Source organism: Mastigoproctus giganteus, chromosome 4 (genome assembly GCF_048544385.1).
Source record: "Mastigoproctus giganteus isolate SK-2022 chromosome 4, ASM4854438v1, whole genome shotgun sequence".
NCBI lineage: Eukaryota > Metazoa > Arthropoda > Arachnida > Uropygi > Thelyphonidae > Mastigoproctus > Mastigoproctus giganteus.
In genome coordinates, this window is record NC_143578.1 from 218240098 (window position 1) to 218258061 (window position 17964).

At 35.9% G+C, this 17964-nt stretch overlaps 1 protein-coding gene across 1 annotated transcript in view; it reads left to right on the plus strand.

The window, feature by feature from the left end:
• The first annotated feature begins 402 nt into the window (after positions 1-402).
• The window catches only part of LOC150087410 (peroxisomal N(1)-acetyl-spermine/spermidine oxidase-like), a 75314-nt gene continuing 57752 nt past the window's right edge, over positions 403-17964 (plus strand). Inside the window, exon 1 of the mRNA XM_090372477.1 lies at positions 403-574. Coding sequence (XP_090228603.1) covers positions 412-574 — 163 coding nt within the window. The 5' untranslated portion in view covers positions 403-411. The remainder of the gene's footprint in view (positions 575-17964) is intronic.

A 17964-nucleotide genomic window follows, 5' to 3' on the forward strand; every position in this document is an offset into this window, starting at 1 on the left:
CTTTGTTTTAAAAATAGTTTAGAAAATATGAGAGATTTTATGACAACTAAAATGCATTTTAAATTCCTATGTATTAATACATATTTAAATGCTTTTTGTAAAAAGAACAAATATTTGAAGGGCAAAATTTCAAATTCCCCCACCCAATGTTCTAGTTATGTTCACTTATTTAGCAGATATGAGAAAGTTACCAAGGGTTTTATAATGTAATCCGAAGTCAGTTGTATAGAAGTATTTAGTTAATGTGCATCATTTTCTTTTCTTTTCTCTTCTTTTTTTTTTTTTTAATTTATTGAATGAAGTGCATATAGTTTTGCAGCATGTCACTTCTTGACTTCTTTCTTTGTTTTCATTACTAGTTTTTTATTTATTTGTTTTTCAGAACCTAGTTGTTGGAATATCTTTCGAAAGATGGCAACTTCAGGATCCCATTCAGATCAGAAAATAGTTATTGTAGGATCAGGAATGGCAGCAACTGCAGCAGCACATCATCTCTATAAGGTTGGCTTTGAAAATGTAACAATATTAGAGGCAGAAAATAGAACTGGAGGAAGAATATACACAAAGCCTTATGGTATTTTAAAATGATTATCTAGTTGCTGCATATTATGTTATTTTGCATATATTTTATTTTATATTAAAAATTTATTAAATTATACATATTGAAGGGCAGCAGCTTACTGTGTGCATCATGATAATACACAAAGTGCAATTGAATAAAAGATATAACTAAAAAAATTTTTATATATATACACACACAAATGCAAAGTACTGCATATGGGTAGAAGTAACCCCAGAGGAATGTACCAACTGTGTGGTACTACACTTAGGGTGGTAGAAAATGAAAAAGACCTCAGAGTAATTGTGCAGTCAGATATGAAGTTTTCTGAGCAATGCAGACAGGCTGCCAGAGCAGCTCATGGGGTTTTGTCAATTATATACAGGAATTTTGCTAGCAGGGAAAAGGAGGTGATTGTCCCTCTGTATAAGGCAATGGCCAAGCCACGCCTTGAGTATTGCATACAGGTCTGGAGGCCTCATTTTAGGAAGGATGTAGATTTGCTTGAGCGTGTATAGGGAAGGGCAACAAGATTGGTGAGGGGAATGAAGGGATCCTCTTATCAGGAGAGGCTAAAGTTCTGCAAATTGCAGCGGCTGGAGACTAGGCACCTTGGTGGTGATCTGATTGAGGTGTATAAAGCCTTGAATGGGTTGAGCATGCTGAATTCTGATCCAATTCTTCCACTTGCTGAGATTACTAACCTAAGGGAGCATAAATTGAAATTGAGGAACGACAGTTGTAGAATTGATGTGTGGAAATTTGCCTTTAGCCAGGGGGTGGTTAATTGCTAGAACAAACTTCCATCTGTCATTGTGGAAGTTGAGAAGTTAAATAAATTTAAGGAGAAACTGGACAAACATTTAGAGGGAATGGTGTGTGTGTGTGTGTGTGTGTGTGTGTGTGTGTGTGTGTGTGTGTGTGTGTGTGTATATATATATAGTTATATCTTTTTGAAAATCCCTACTCACAAATATATTGATTGCAGATACAGCCAATATAAAGCCATCTATGTTTATAATATAAATATAGATGTGATTATCTTACGTCTAATATATTCATGTACATATGACCAGATTTTCAGGGAAGGAAAAAAAAAAAAAAAAAACTGCAGCCATTATCAGCCCCCTGGAGGATGGAAACCTCCTCAACAATTCATGCTGAGGAAAATGGACCATAAGGAAGGGGAGAAGACAGAGTGGTAATCAATGGACACTGCTTATCGTGGACTGATGTTATTAGTGGAGTCCCTCAGGGTTCAGCTTTGGGTCCATTATTGTTTTCTGTATTTATAAATAGTATTGATGATGGTATATCAAGCTTAATGTCCAAGTTTGCAGATGATACAAAGGTTGGCAGGGTTGTTAAGAACACTACTGAAGCTATGCTGCTGCAACAGGATCTGTAAAGGTTGAGTAGATGGGCTGAGAGGTGGCAAATGAAGTTTAACATTGACAAATGTAAAGTACTACACATGGGAAACAGCAACCCCAGAGCAACGTATCAACTCTGTGATAGTACACTGACAGTGGTAGAGAATGAAAGGGACCTGGGGGTGCTTGTGCAGATATGAAGTTTTCTGAGCAGTGCAGACGGGCTGCAAGAGTAGCTCATGGTGTATTATCGATGATATATAGGAATTTTTCTAGCAGGGATAAGGAGGTGATTATTCTCTTGTATAAGGCAATGGTCAGGCCACACCTTGAGTACTGTATAGAGGTCTGGAGGCCTCATTTCAAGAAGGATGTAGAGTTGCTGGAACGAGTACAGAGAAGGGCAGCAAGATTAGTGAATGGAACAAAGGGTTGCTCTTACGAAGAAAGGCTTAAGTTTTGCAAATTAGTGTCTGGAGACTAGGCACTGGCGAGGTGATCTGATAGAGGTGTATAAAGCCTTGAGCGGTTTTGAGCATGCTCAATGCTGATGGGATTCTTCCTCTTGCTCAGAATAATCACCTGAGAGGGCATAAATTCAAATTGAGGAAAGACAGATGTAGGATAGATGTGCGGAAATTTGCCTTTAGCCAGCGGGTCGTTGGTTGGTGGAACAGACTTCCATCCCTTGTTCTGGAGGTTGATAGCCTAAATAAGTTTAAGGCTCAGCTGGACAGGTATTTTGAACGAACAGAGTGAAGTGGAAGTGGTGTGTGTGTGTTTTTTTTTTTTTTTTTTTTGGCTGATGCTGCATAAGCCTGCTTTCTTGCATCAAATGCCTCTACAAATGCTAATGCTAATCTGCCATGCTGGTCCAGTGTGGGTTGGCAGATCGACTGTATTTAGCAGTCAGGGACTTGAACCCCGGTCTACTCAAAGAGTGTGTGCTACTGCACTCCCACTCCTGACCATTTGGCTATGGAGGCCCCTGAGACAAAATGAATTATAGAAGCGAAAATTTCAGACAAAATGCTCTGAAGGAGGAAAATCGGAAAATTTCTGGGACCCATCTGTTCTTGCCAGGTGAATTAATTTTTATTTCACTGGCATGTAATATTAGCAATATTAATGTTATTTTAAAATTTGATAGATCTGTAATTTAATTTTTGTTTCAAATAAAATTATCAGTCAGTTAACTCTAGAAAGATAAAAATCCCAATCCACGTGCAATTATCATGTTTTATGTTAGAAAACATTTTATAAAAATTTGTCTAATTCTTCCTTAAATTTATTCAAACTTCCCACCTCCAGAACATCACATGGCAGTTTGTTCCAATAATCAATCACCCTCTGAAAGCAAATTTTCTTATTCCATCCTATGACCATCCTTTTTCAATTTATGTTCCCCTACGTGTGGTTTCTTTCTGAGCAAGAGTTAGGATGCCATCTGCCTTTAATTTATCTATTTAATGCTTTAAACACTTCAATCATGTTGCCCCACAGGTGCCTAGTTTCAAAATACTGCAATTTTTAGAATTGAAATCCTTTATGGCAGGGGTACTCTTTTGAGTCTCTAAATCAGTGTTTCCTGACTTTTATATAGTTGCACCACCCCTAAGCAGCCTTTCAGATTTTAGCAGCACCCTCGCTCTTTACCCCACCAGTAGTAATTGTGGTTTTTCATTATCACATGAAGCGAGAAATCAAAATTTTATTGTTATTTATTATACTAGTCAGTTTCTTAGTTTTAACAGTTTATTTTAGATATTTACGTGATAATAAACAAATGCTCTGATGCATAATGCACTAGCAGATAATTGGCATTTTTAAACATACATAAAATTATTACTTGTGAACATTTAGAAACAAATTTTAAATCAAAATATTGCAGTAGGCATAGTTCATATTATTATATTGTTTAACATGACAAATAAAATATCTATTGTAGATTAATATCACGACAATATCTTGGAATACACCTGTTGTACTGTCATAGTAATGATAGTATGTAAAATTTATTATATAATTATGAAAGCTGTGTAATATATTTCCAAAGAAAAATGAAAAGTAAATATAAACAATTTGTTAATATATAAATAGCAATACCCTCACAAATAATCTCTTTTCCAATGGGATATATGAGCTTGCGTCTTCTTACAAATTTCACTAATTCTTGGGACAAACTCTCAGTTCCTCATCAACAGAAATAAATTTATCTCTCTCTATTTTTTTTTGGTTTGTATATTTGCCAAAGCAGAAAAACCAATTTCACATTGAACTCAGGAACAATATCATGGAAATATAAATAATTAGAACCCGAGCAGGCTCCAAAATAAGCAACTTAGGCTAATACTGGAATTTCTATTAGTGTATTCAACTGAATGAATGTGAAAGGCATGTGGAATTAATCTTTAATCATTATAAACTTGTCCAAGAAAAAACTAATAGAATGGATAGATCTTTGGTGTATAACTGTAGAGGGTTGATATTGTGAAAATGGGTGAAAAACAAGAAGATTGAATAATAAAATGAGTCGTCAATAATGCAGGTATCAAAGTGCATGAGAATTTTGAGTTAGCATTTCTGGATAAGTAGGGCGAATTAAAATTAGGTAGTCCACAGTTTCTGAGTTTGCCAGAATATGATGCTAGAGCCATTGCTGTAACATACAAAACTAGTCAAATTAGAAATCAGATGTGTAATTTGCCTGATGAAAAAAAAAATCTGTCTACGCCATCATAACTTTTGATTTCAAGAAAAAAAAAGCATTCTAACAATTTCGGTAAGATGTTATATCATGCTTATTTTTAAAGAGTGCATCAAGTATTCACTTATGCAGTGTATGAACCAAAAAAAACTGAAACTGATTTATGTTAACAGTAAATTATCACTTTTGAGATTCAGAATTTTCTTCTGAACTAGTATTTTTAAAATTTCTTTTGGCTAAGGTAAAGAAAGCCAACACAAGAACCATGGGAAACTTACCGGACAAACTGGTTTGCCACTACCGCAGTTTCTCCATGCATTCTCAATAAACAAATGGTGTGTGTTGTTAGTAGCGGCAGTAGAAATCGAGAACGAAATATTGATTAGCATGTTGGACAGACGATGTAATGGTTAATTTTTGTCATTATCAAAAGCAGATTATTGGAGTTCTTGAGTGTTTTCACTATTAAGGTTAGGTTTCCTATTATTTCCTAATAGGAAATAATAGGAACCTAACCTTTACCTAACCTTAAAGGATAGGTAAAGAAATAATAGGAAAAGAAAGAAAGATTCTGTATATATATATGTATCAAAATGTCAGTCATTCACTAAATGCTATGATGTTACCATCTGTGTTCATGCACCAATCAGTACATCATCTGTTACACCTATGTATCATTCAATATGTTGTTCTCGACTTCTACTGATAATACACACCATCTGTTTACTGAGAATGCAGGGAGAAACTGCGACAGTGGCCGTGACCGCACTGGCTGCTACGTTGGCGAATCTGGAAGGAGACTCAACGATCGAATTTCTGCACATGAGAGAGCAATCCGTTCCATGGATTTGGAACACAGCGATCGCGGAACACTTCTGGTCTACCCAGCACGACATCGACCCAAGGCGCAATGTTGAAATTATCGACCAGTCCTGGCACTACTGTCGTTGCATCTGGTTGGAATCGATCCACATTTCGTGTTGCCATGGTGCCTTTAACCGGAACAAAGGAGGACACACCCATCCTCTTGAGTGATAAGTGTTGCCGCATGCATCATACCCAAACATTTACAGTTACAACCATGAGCCTCTACTTCCAACAGCTGATTGTTATCTGCACCTGTATCATGCGTTTCACCTTGCATGACCACCGTGACCAGGCACGTGATATTCTTTATTTTTGTAATAACACTCATTTCCCAACTGAGGAAGGACTACTTAAGTCCAAAAGCTTTTGGTGATTTATTTATTTACTTTGTTTTTAACTTGTTTCCAGTCTAATATTAAATAATTTTTTTACTCAAAACTTGTTCCTTTATCTGTCTTCTCAGTAAAGCTGAATTATATTCCTATAAGGAATCCTGAGAACAGAGGCCTCTTTCAGTTTATCCTGAAATATGTTACTTAGATCAGTGCTACTCAAAGTATGATCCGCGACCAGTGCCTGTCTGTTGTTACTGGTCCACGACGAATTGGAAATTAGTCACGGATGTTACCAGTCTCTGAGATTTGTATTCTACAAAAGTACCGGTCCGTGACAGATTGGAAATGCAGTGGAGCGTCAGTTATCCGGAATAATTGATGTCAGACTCTCTTCCAGAGAGTCAAATTTTCCAGATAATTGAACGTAAGGTAAGATTAAATTTATTTAATCTTACATTACGATAAAATTAAATAATTAAGATTAATTAAATAAAAAAAAAATTATAAACCTACCTCAGAAAACAGAAACATCCATCCAGGCATTTTTATGATTATTATACAAAACAGGAAAATTAGAAAGATTTTTAAATGCTCTCGGTTTTTTTTTTGAGTTACTGATAACGAATATGGACAATCTGTGCGTCCCATTAGTATTTGCACACAGCAATTGTAACTTGCTCTTTTCTCACCTTAAAACCTGGTGCAGGCATTTCTCTTTTAGTGGCTAGGGTTTTTCTCGGTAATGCTTTCCATAATAAGCCCATCTCATCAACATTATAAAAATTTCTTTCTCTTAATTTGCTATAACTGAAGCAAACTTACTTTTAAAGGACATGGCTGCCAATTCAAGTTTCTTGCCTTGAATATCTAGTTCACATGTACTGTGTCTCAGTTTAAAGTTTTTCAGCCAACCTGTGCTTGCCTTAAAATCTTCATTACCTCTTAATTTTCAATTAAAATCCAATGCTTTTTCACACAACATTCAGCCAGATGCTGGTTCACCTAAACTTGGTTTCTGAAGAAACCACAAATAAAGTGCACTGTCTAAAGTGGCATTTTCAGGTTTTGACATAGTTTTTTTCCTGCTGGATCTTCTTCACTATCCAAAGTCAACACAAATCCTGTTATAGCATTGGAAAATTTTTCTTGATGTTGTAAATTGTTGAAGTACCCACATTAAACTCTTTGGAGAAATTTCCTAAATTTTCACCTTTTCTAATTCTATTAGTATTTAGTATTAGCAATGGCCACATGGTGCAAGGAAGCCTATGGCTTATGCTGCATCAGCCAAAAAAAAATAATAATAAATAAAAAATAATAAAATAAAATAACAAAAAATAAATAAAAAAATAATAAAATAAATAATAATAAGAAGAAAAATTAAAAAATAATAATAAATAAGAGAAAAGGAATTTCCCCAAACGTCAGCCTCTACCACCCATGTATTAGTATTAGTAACGGCCGTATGGTGCAAGAAAGCCTATGGCTTATGCTGCACCAGCCAAAAAAAAAAAATCCGAACAAAACAATGATAAAAACAATAATTAAATAAATAAATAAATAATAATAATTAATAAATAAATAAAAATAATAAAATGAAATAAAAAATAAATAAAAAGGAAATTAATCCTATCATCCTATGCGCTTCCCTTACCCGAAAGTACTATCCAGATGACCTTTGAATTTCCCCAAACTGTCGGCCTCTACCACCCATGAAGGCAACTTATTCCAGTAATTTATAACTCGCTGGCTAAAATAAAACTTCCTGCAGTCCAATCTAAACATTTCCCCCCGTAACTTGAATTTATGTCCCCTAGTTCTAGCATCATTTATAATCTTGAAAATTTTGTCCTCATTCATTTTACTGATGCCTCTCAGAGCCTTAAACACCTCAATCAAATCTCCTCTAAGGTGTCTAGTTTCCAAACTCTGCAACCCACATATTCAAAGTTTTTCTTCATAAGGACGCCCTTTTGCCGATCTCACCAGGCGAGTTACCCTTCTTTGCACCCTTTCAAGAAGAAGCTCTATGTCTTTCTTTAGGTGCGGTCTCCATACTTGAACACAGTATTCCAAGTGTGGTCTAACATAAGCCTTATATAATGGGATTATCACGTCCCTATCTCTACTTGCAAAAGTTCGATAGATCATCGATAGGACACCATGGGCCTTCCTTGCAACCTGTTTACAATGCTCAGAGAATTTCATGTCTGACCGTATCGTAACACCCAAGTCCCTTTCCTCCAGTACTGGGTTTAGTTGAACTCCACCAAGTGAATAAGTTATTTTGGGATTACTGTTTCCCAGGTGTAATACCTTACACTTTGTTGGATTAAAGCACAGCTGCCATTTTTCTGACCATTCTTGAAGTCTATCTAGGTCTCCTGAAGAAGCTCAGCTTGACAGTGATCATTAACTACTCTACCAATTTTAACATCATCTGCAAATTTAGACATCACGCCCTCTATCCCTTCATTGATGTCGTTTATGAAAATTAAAAACAACAGTGGTCCTAATACTGATCCTTGGGGAACCCCACTTCTTACATCAACCCAATCTGAGGAATAGCCATTTATCACAACCCTCTGCCTCCTGCCCTGAAGCCATCCTTCTATCCATCTAAGGATTTTCCCAGTGATTCCAACCTGTTCCAGCTTATAAAGCAACCGCTCATGTGGGACTGAGTCAAAAGCTTTGCTGAAATCTAAATAAACAATGTCGAAATTATTCCCTAAATCCAGCTCGTGAGTGACCCTTTCGAAATAGCGAACCAGATTTGTTAAACATGATTTTCCCTTTACAAAACCATGCTGAGTATCCTTGAGAATTTCAATTTGATCCAAATGATCCTGAATTCCACCCTTGATCATTGCCTCCATGATTTTCCCTACTACTGAAGTCAGACTGACAGGTCGATAATTTCCCACTTCACTTTTAGAGCCACCCTTATGTATGGGAGATACATTTGCACTTTTCCAATCCAAGGGAATCTCCCCAGAGTCAAGTGATGCTCGCATAACCAGCCTCAGTGGTTCAATGCACTCGCTTGCCGCCTCTCTCAAGATTATAGGGTATATTCCATCAACTCCAGGAGCCTTACTGGTCTGTAGGCTTGAAAGTTTTTTCATTAAATAATCTTGAGAAATTTCAATATCATTAATTACATATTTTTTAACTTCGCTCCCACAATTTCCCATTGCCACAAAAGGCTTTTCATTTGTAAATATCGATGCAAAATAACTGTTGAGTTCATCTGCAACGACAGCTGGTGTATTTATTACTGTCCCATTTCCCTTACGTAAAGGTCCGATCTGGTTTGTCCTGCTCTTCTTGGCATTTATATATGTGAAGAATTCTTTATCCCCCCTCTTTGCTCTGTTTGCTAGTGATTTCTCATAAACTGCCTTTGCCTGTCGAACCTTTTCTGTGGCTCTATTACACATCACCTTGTAGCTGTTATAGGCTTCAGTACTTTTTATTGCTCCGTAACTTTTCCATGCCACCTTTTTCTGCTCAAGTAATGTGGCAACTTCACTATTCATCCAACTTGGAACCCTTCTCGTGGAGTATTTTTTTAATGGTATATACGCATTCAAGGCATCTGTGATTAATGTTTTAAACGCGTACCACAGTTCAATTGTATTCATTCTCTGAGCGATATCTACCCAGTTAATAGAGGCCATGTAGTACCTTAAGGCATCGTAATTTCCTTTTCTGAAATTAAAACCCATTCCTTTGCCTTTTACTTCTGCTACCTCTCTCGTCATCATCCACCATAGAACTCCATGATCACTTCCTGCTACTGGTTCCTCTACTGTCAGCCCTGTTATGTCATCTGATTCATATGTGATGATGAGGTCTAGGATATTCTTTTCTCTAGTACTTTCCCTGACATGTTGATACAAATAACAGTCATCTAGTTGATTTAAAAATTTTGTTCCCCATGTCGAGTTTCCTTCCCATTTACTCCAATCAATTAGAGGCAAATTGAAATCGCCCATAATAAGGCATTGACGCTTACTTGCCCATTCCATTTGCATGTAGAGGCTTTTGTCATAGTCTTCACAATCACCTGGTCTGTAGATTACTCCTACTCGCATTATACCTTTGTTTCCAACTATCTCACACCATACAGACTCTATACTAGCATGTGAAATGTCTGAATCCGGGAAAGCTATCGCCGCACTCAGGCTGCTTCTGATAAGAAGCATTACCCCACCACCCCTTCTATCTACTCTATCCTTCCTAAATACATTATACAAGCCGTACTGAAACTCATCATCCCCAATTTCTGGGTGGCACCACGTCTCCGTAAGCCCTATTATGTCCGCGTTACTTGTTTTAACCAGCAGTTCAAATTCGCTCATTTTATTGACGTAGTTATCTTATTTCAGTAATTTATAACTCGCTAGCTAAAATAAAACTTCCTGTGATCCAGTCTAAACATCTCCCTTCATAATTTGAAATTATGGCCCCTAGTTCTTCTAGACTCATTTATAACTGTGAAAATTTTGTCCTCATTCATTTTACTTATGCCTCTAAGAGCCTTGAACACCTCTATCAAGTCTCTGCTAAAGGTGCCTAGTTTCCAAGCTGTGTAATCCACATATTCGAAGTCTTTCCTGATACGGAAGCTCTTTTGCTGATCTCACCAGGTGAGTTACCCTTCTTTCACCCTTTCAAGAAACAAGATGTCTTTCTTTAGGTGCAGTCTCCATACTTGAACACGGTATTCCAAGTGTGGTCTAACAATAGCTGTATATAATAGAATTATGACATCTGTATCTTTACTAGCAATTGTTCTCTACTAGCTATAACTATGTGTTTTCTTTTTGCTCACATTTTACAGTAAAAAAATTGAGAAAAATAATAAATCACGTTTCAGGCCGATATTATTCTTACCGAATCTGGAGCTAAATGCTCATCATTGGTGAGAAATGAGGGGGGCTTATCTAAAAGCTCATCCACCTCCATACTGTTGGTGAGAAATTCAATTTTTTTTGAGCCTTTATCAGATTTTGATAAATCTGATAAAGGGGCTTTTTGATAAGGAGGGCCTTATCTAAAAGCTCATCCACCTCCATACTGTTGGTGAGAAATAAGGGGGGGCCCTTATCTAAAAGCTCATCCACCTCCATACTGTTGGTGAGAAATTCAATTTTTTTTTAGCCTTTATCAGATTTTGATTAGTCTGTATCATGTGAACCAAAGGAGCATCACTTGGGATGCTGATTTCTTATAATTGCAGATGGGACAAATGACATCACCTTGACATGCCTGCTGGGAATGATCATATTTCTGGCATTTGAAGCAGTGAATGGTATTCGGAATATAAGGTCAAATTTAACAGTTTAAATAGCTAGCGTTAATTGTGGATAATAAGTCTGGAGTACCAAATTTTAAAATGATGGATCTACAGTAGTTGAAATGAGATTTCCATCTTTTCTAGTTGTGATCCATTTTTCATTGATTACTTTTTGATTGAACTGGTATCTCTTCAGCATAACTAAGAGACAGTAAGTAGGTTCGCTCTGTGATGATGATGATGCTCTTTGCTGAATTTAAAGTATTGTAGGAAGTAATGGATACTGGCAGTTCACCAAATGTTGTTGTCTTTAACAGATGTTCTGAACATTTTGAGGGTTCTGGAGCTTAAGGTATGATATGTTTGGCATTTTGTCTAGAATCATTAGAAGGGGTGCTTGGTATCAAATTATTCCTGGAGACCTGATATCTATTATTATTGTTATTACTTTCAAGTAATTTGAGTACTTGAAATATCCCAGAAGGGATATTTCAGGATATGAGATTGGAAATTTTGCCATTAAGATGATTCGTTAAGTCTTGCCTGTTTTTGTAGTTCTTATGGATATCAGTCTATTCATATTAGAAAAATTCATTTTCTGAATGGATTAGCATTGGTAGAGGCATACAACGAAAGTAAGCAAGCTTATACAGCATCAGCCAAAAAAAACAAAAAAACAAGCAAACCTTCCCATTTCACCCATCGATTCATTTCAAATGCTTGTCTAGTTCTGCCTTGAATTTATTTAAGTTATCAACTTACAATGCGAAGTTTAAGAGATCTTTAAGTACCATGTTAATAGACTAGTAAAGGATAGTGAATGTTTGGAAAATGGTACTCACCTTGAATTAATCTGCGATGGCTTACTTAGGCAGCGTGGTTAATATTTAGGTTGAATTGTTAAGTTGAATAAAATTAAAAGGGGGGAAGTAGGTAAGTGTTGACTGAGTTAAAATAGGTGCAAGGAAACGTTGCCAACTGAAGACGTTTTAACCAACGAAAGTCCCCGTAACGACTACTGGCTTCACCGTATTCACCTATTTAGTTTTCAATTATTCTTTTGCTTCTTTACTTCAATGACAACCAAGGATTGGATGTGTACGCTTCTGTTTCCTTGCGATTAATTCAAGGTGAGTACTGCTTTCTAAGCATTCGCTATCCTTTACTAATTATCAACTTACACAATGACGGATGGAAATTTGTTCCGGCAATCAACTACCTGCTGGCTAAAGGCAAATTTCCACGCATCTATTCAACAACTGTCTTTCCTCAATTTCAGTTTATGTCCCTGTGGGTTTTTAATTTGAGCAAGATGAAGAATCCTATCAGCATCGAGCCTGCTCAATCCATTCAAGGCCTTATCACCTCGCAGGTAACTAGTCTCCAGATGCTGCAATTTGCAGAACTTAAGCCTCTGTAAGAGTGCCCCTTTGTTCCCCTCACCAGTCTTGTTGCCCTTCTCTGTACTCATTCTAGCAACTCTACATCCTTCCTAAAATGAGGCTTTTAGACCTGTATGCAGTACTCAATGTGTGGCCTGACCATTGCCTTATACAAGGGAATAATCACCTCCTTGTCCCTGCTTGCAAAACTCCTGTATATCATTGACAAAACCCCATCGCTTACTCTGGCAGTCTGTCTGCACTGCTCAGAAAACTTCATATCTGACTGCGCAATTACCCCCAGATCTTTCATTTTCCATTACCCAGTTGGTATGTTACTCTGGGGTTACTGCTACCCATATGCAGTACTTTGCATTTTTTAATGTTAAACTTCAGCTGCCCCTTCTCAGCCCATCTCCCCAACTTTTCCAGATCCTGTTGCAGCAGCATACTGTCATTACTGTTATTAACAACCCTGCCAACCTTTGTATCATGTGCAAATTTGACATTAAGCTCGTCTTTCATCACTCTCATCAATATCATTGATAAATATAGAAAACAAAAATGAGTGCAACACTGAACCCTGGGAGACTCCACTAATAGCATTAGTCCATGAAGAGCTGTGTCCATTGATTACCACTCTCTGTCTTCTCCCACCGCCAATCCCTTTATCCATAGTAGCACTTTGCCCTTAATGCCATACTGTTCCAATTTGTACAATAGTCTTCCATATGCAACAGTATCAAATGCTTTCCTGAAATTCAAGTATATGATATCAAAAAAAATTCTTTTTTGCATCCAGCTCGTTTGTGACCACGTCATAGTATCCAATCAAATTGGTCAAACAAGACTTCTCCCTAACAAACCCATACTGTGTCTGAATTATTACTGTAACCTTGTCTAAATGTTCCTGCAATGCTTCTTTAACCAGTGACTCCATTATTTTCCGTGGAACAGAAGTAAAACTAACAGGTCTGTAATTACTCGTGTCACCCTTTGATTCTCCTTTGTGAATTGGAAATACATTTGCACATCTTCAATCTGTGGGGACTTTCCCTGAGTTTAATGATTCTCTCATAATTATGGATAAGGGTTTGCTTGCTTCCTTTGCCACCTCCTTTAATATAATTCGATAGATCCCATCCTCTCAGTTATTACAAAATCATTTAACTCCCTGTTTGAGTTTGGTAAACATCTGATTCTCTCCTCCTTGAATAACTCCTCATGTCTGAATGTAGATGCAAAATACTCATTTAGTTTGGCAGCTATCTGAGAATGATCATCTAATGTCAAACTATTGACATCAAGTGGACCAATCTGATTCTTCCCCTTCCTTTTAAAGTTTATATAAGTAAAGAAATCTTTCCATCCTTTGCCAAGATTTCTCATAATCTGCCTTTGCATGCCTAACCTCCTTTGTGACTTGATTACAGACTAGCTTATATCTACCATAGGCTTCTGTGTCACCTGATAATTTATATGCATCCCACGCATTTTTCTTCTCTGCCACGAGTCTCATTAGTTCATCTGACGTCCATTTTGGCCTAATCCTAGAATAGTATTCCTTAGTTGGAACAAAAAGCCTAGTAGCTTCCAAGATAACTTCCTTGAATGCTTTCCATTTAGAATTTGCCATTGGTAACATCATTGGTTGGTCCCAATGTATAGAATTTAAAAAATCTCTGAGACCATTGTAGTCACCTTTACAGAATCAAAAACCCTTTCCTTTATCCCCAATGGTAGTTACATCTTTAAATAAATCCCACATCAGTACACTATGATCAATGCTACCTAGTGGTTCCTTTATCTGTAAATTCTTAATGCATGAATAATCACTGTGATAATCAGATCAAGAGTGTTACTCCCTGTGGTTGCCTCTCTAACATGCTGCTGTAGAAAACAATCATCCAGTAAATCCACAAAAGCTTTGCTAGTGTGCGAGTGACCAACTTACAAATTCCAGTCAGTATCTGGGAAGTTAATCTCTCATTATAAGACACTCTGATTTACTGGCCCATTTTATTTCTCTGTATAATTGTTCATTGTAGTCATTAGACCTACAACAAACTCCAAATTGATGTGGTGTCACACCAAACTGACTCAACATTGCATTGTCCATTTATGTCAACTGGATGCACTTCTTTAGATTTTGTGTTACAGCATAACCCCTCCTCCCTTCCTACCCTATCCCTTTTGTACACACTGCACTCTCCACAATAAAATTCTGCACTCATAATATCTGTGTGACACCACGTCTCTGATATACGAACAATATCTGCCTTTGATGTCTTTATCAGCACTTCAATTTCATCAAATTTATTTACTATATTCCTAGCATTGGTGTCTAAGCAAGTATACATGCGCCTGGTCTTACTCTTAGTTATCCTAACACAGCCCATGTATTTACTAGTTCCATGATGACTCCCAGCAGTTCTTGAAATCTCCAGCAAATTTGCTTTCCGGGCTGCTACTCATTCCAATAGAAGCAGTGCAAGAATCATTTCCACCTCTATTTGTGGCTACTGTTAATCTATTACTACTTTTACTATATTACTGTCGTTAATCTATTAAACTTAGATTGGTTAAGTTTTTGATATATGTATCCATAAGTTTTGCTGTGTCTAGCCCAGCTTGGGTGTTGCACAATAATTTTATTCAAGTTATGTTGACAGTCCAAGCTAAAAAGTTATTCTTAACTGGGTCTTTTAAATTAAACTAATTGGAATGAGTTGTCAAATTTGCAAATTAGAAAATCTGTGTTAAAATAACCAAACTAAAATGTCAACATAAATTTTTTGTCACCTGCTGTGAACAACAGCTCATTCTGGCTAGTTTAAATTTAAAAGATCCCATTAAGAATAACTTGTTGGCTCGGATCATTAACATAACTTGAATAAAAACCCATGTAATTGCTTGTCCCACAAAAACTGCCAGCTGTCCGTATGATCCCCTACAACTTGTGTTCCTGGTTACCGCATTCCCTGATAGATGCAGCATAAGAATCAGTTTCACCTCTGCCTATTGTTGCTGTAAAACTATTAGTCAGTGTATTCCTTCAGCCTCTCTTGTTTAGCACAGACCAGGCTGAGAAAAATTTTACCCTATGAGCCTTACACAGTATCTCCAGGGCTCAATTGATTGATAAGGCTCTCGTTATATAATCACACCTATTATATTTGAGTGGAATTGCAAAAACTTTCAAATTTAATTCCAACTCCTAAGTCCTAACCAACATTTTTCATAAAAATTCAGATAAATCAATCCATAACTATTACTCTTCTGAAAAAAAAACATGATCTAGTTTTTTTGCTAGATTATGTTTCATTCAGAAGTTTTTTTTGTTTCATTATAAAGTTATAAAATTCCAAGAAAGTCTTAACTGTAATCATTTTCTACTTGGAAAATCACCTCAATATAGACACTTCCATTCTGCTTAACTCTTCTCTCTGGTATAAATTCACATAAAGAAATGTATTGACAGTTTGAAGGTTTTATATCGCTCTACTTGATCACATTTTTCTGAGGATTGTGCCCATTTTTCTTAGTATAGCTAAGGAAACTGAGTACAATAAATGGCTAAGAAAAAGTCTACAGTCTATTTTAATTCTTCATTGGATACTGTATTGTATAAAAAATATATTATATAAAAGAGAACTGATTGATTTGAAGAACTTTCAGTTAAGGCCATATTAACAAGGAAACCTAAAACTATTACATCAGCTCTCTGGGTTAGGAGAATAGTAGAATTACTTGGACATTTTGATGTAGTTGGAGAATGGCAATTTCCTGTTTGCATCCTTGTTTTTTAAATGCTTGTCATGGCTCTGCCTGCAGTGGCAATATTGGTTATGCTTTAATTTTAAGTGAGCTTTTATATGAGCATGACCAGTCATGCATACCATGAGTTAATCTTCATCAAGTTGATCTTTTTGGTAAATGTCCATTCCTTCAAATATTCTTTCTGTAAATGCATTTAGGCACACAAGGATGGAACAACTTATTAAATGGTAAGAAAATAAATATTTGAAAATAAAAAATTGTTTTAAGCAAAAAAAAAAAAAATATCGCTTAAAAATTTAATAAAAAAATAAATAAAATATTTGACAGTTTATTTTATCAGTAATTATACAGTAAAATGCTTCTGCCTAAAGTAAAATGACCAGATCTTTAGTATTCCAATGTGGGACATTGATTTTACAACCCTTCCCCCTGCTAATTAAATATACACATATTTGTTTACATTTTTTTATTTATAAAAATAGTCACATACAATGTAAATTGAATACATAAACTTCTTTGAACTAAACTTATAAAATAAAATATCACACTTCTTTACAAAAACAAATATAGCCTATATTTGTTTTATTTCACAGAAATACCTATATTTTATAGGTACTTCTGTGAAATAATAATAAAAATAAAAACAATAGAAATTAAATAATGTAATTAAATATTTTTCCATGGAGTGAATTTTTCTTAATTTTTCCTCATTTGAAATTATTTTTTTTTTTTTGAATTTAGATTTAATATTACTTTCATTTTAAAAATACAAATAAACATAATGCAATTAATACATATGTATTTGTTTTTGTTGTCCAAAGTTAATTATCATGGGAAGTATGGAGGCTACATGTCCAGTTCGGGACAGTTTGCAATGCGGGGCAGATGACTTAAATTCGGGACATCTGGTCACTTTAGCCTAAAGTGATCCTACTTTGCATAGATCTTTGTTTCCAAAATTCTTGGTGTTTCTGGTGCACTTTTAGTGTTAATTTTAAAAATCCAAACTATTTTTACGTATCATCTAATTTTTTTTTTTTACAAACAGTAAAAATTGTTTTCTTAGATACAGATTCCATATATGTGCGATATGTGTACTATTTCCTTTGTGACTGACAGGTATAGATGTGCCTATACATGTTGAAACCTGTAAGTCAGGTAGCTGTATAAACTTGCAAAGTGTTTCTTCTGATGCAACTGTGCTAACTAGTGTCTGCTTCTAACATGATTTTCATATTCTGTGTCTTTGACTCTTGGTTATGTGAACTATCCAAATGGAAGACTGTTGTAATTGAGTGGTCAGGATTGAGGATGCATAAATACACCTGCTTTGAGAGACCATGGTTCAAGCCTGCTTTATTGCTAATTACGATGCTGTTTCTTGTATTCTCTCTATCTTATGCCATGTGTCATTTAAGAGTATGGACAGAATATTTATTTGTATTTTGTTGCATTTTCAGTAACTGTGTTCTGGTGAAATAAAATCCAAGATAACAGTTGCCCCTCCACCCATTAAGTGTGCTATACATGTGTGGAGGGTTTCCAATTGTGGAAATGCAGTAAAAAGAAAGCTACAACATTTGCAACTTTAAAAGTCGGAGCAAATCTCAGGATCATAGTAAAGACTGCTAATACAGCAGATTATAAAGCGAAGAA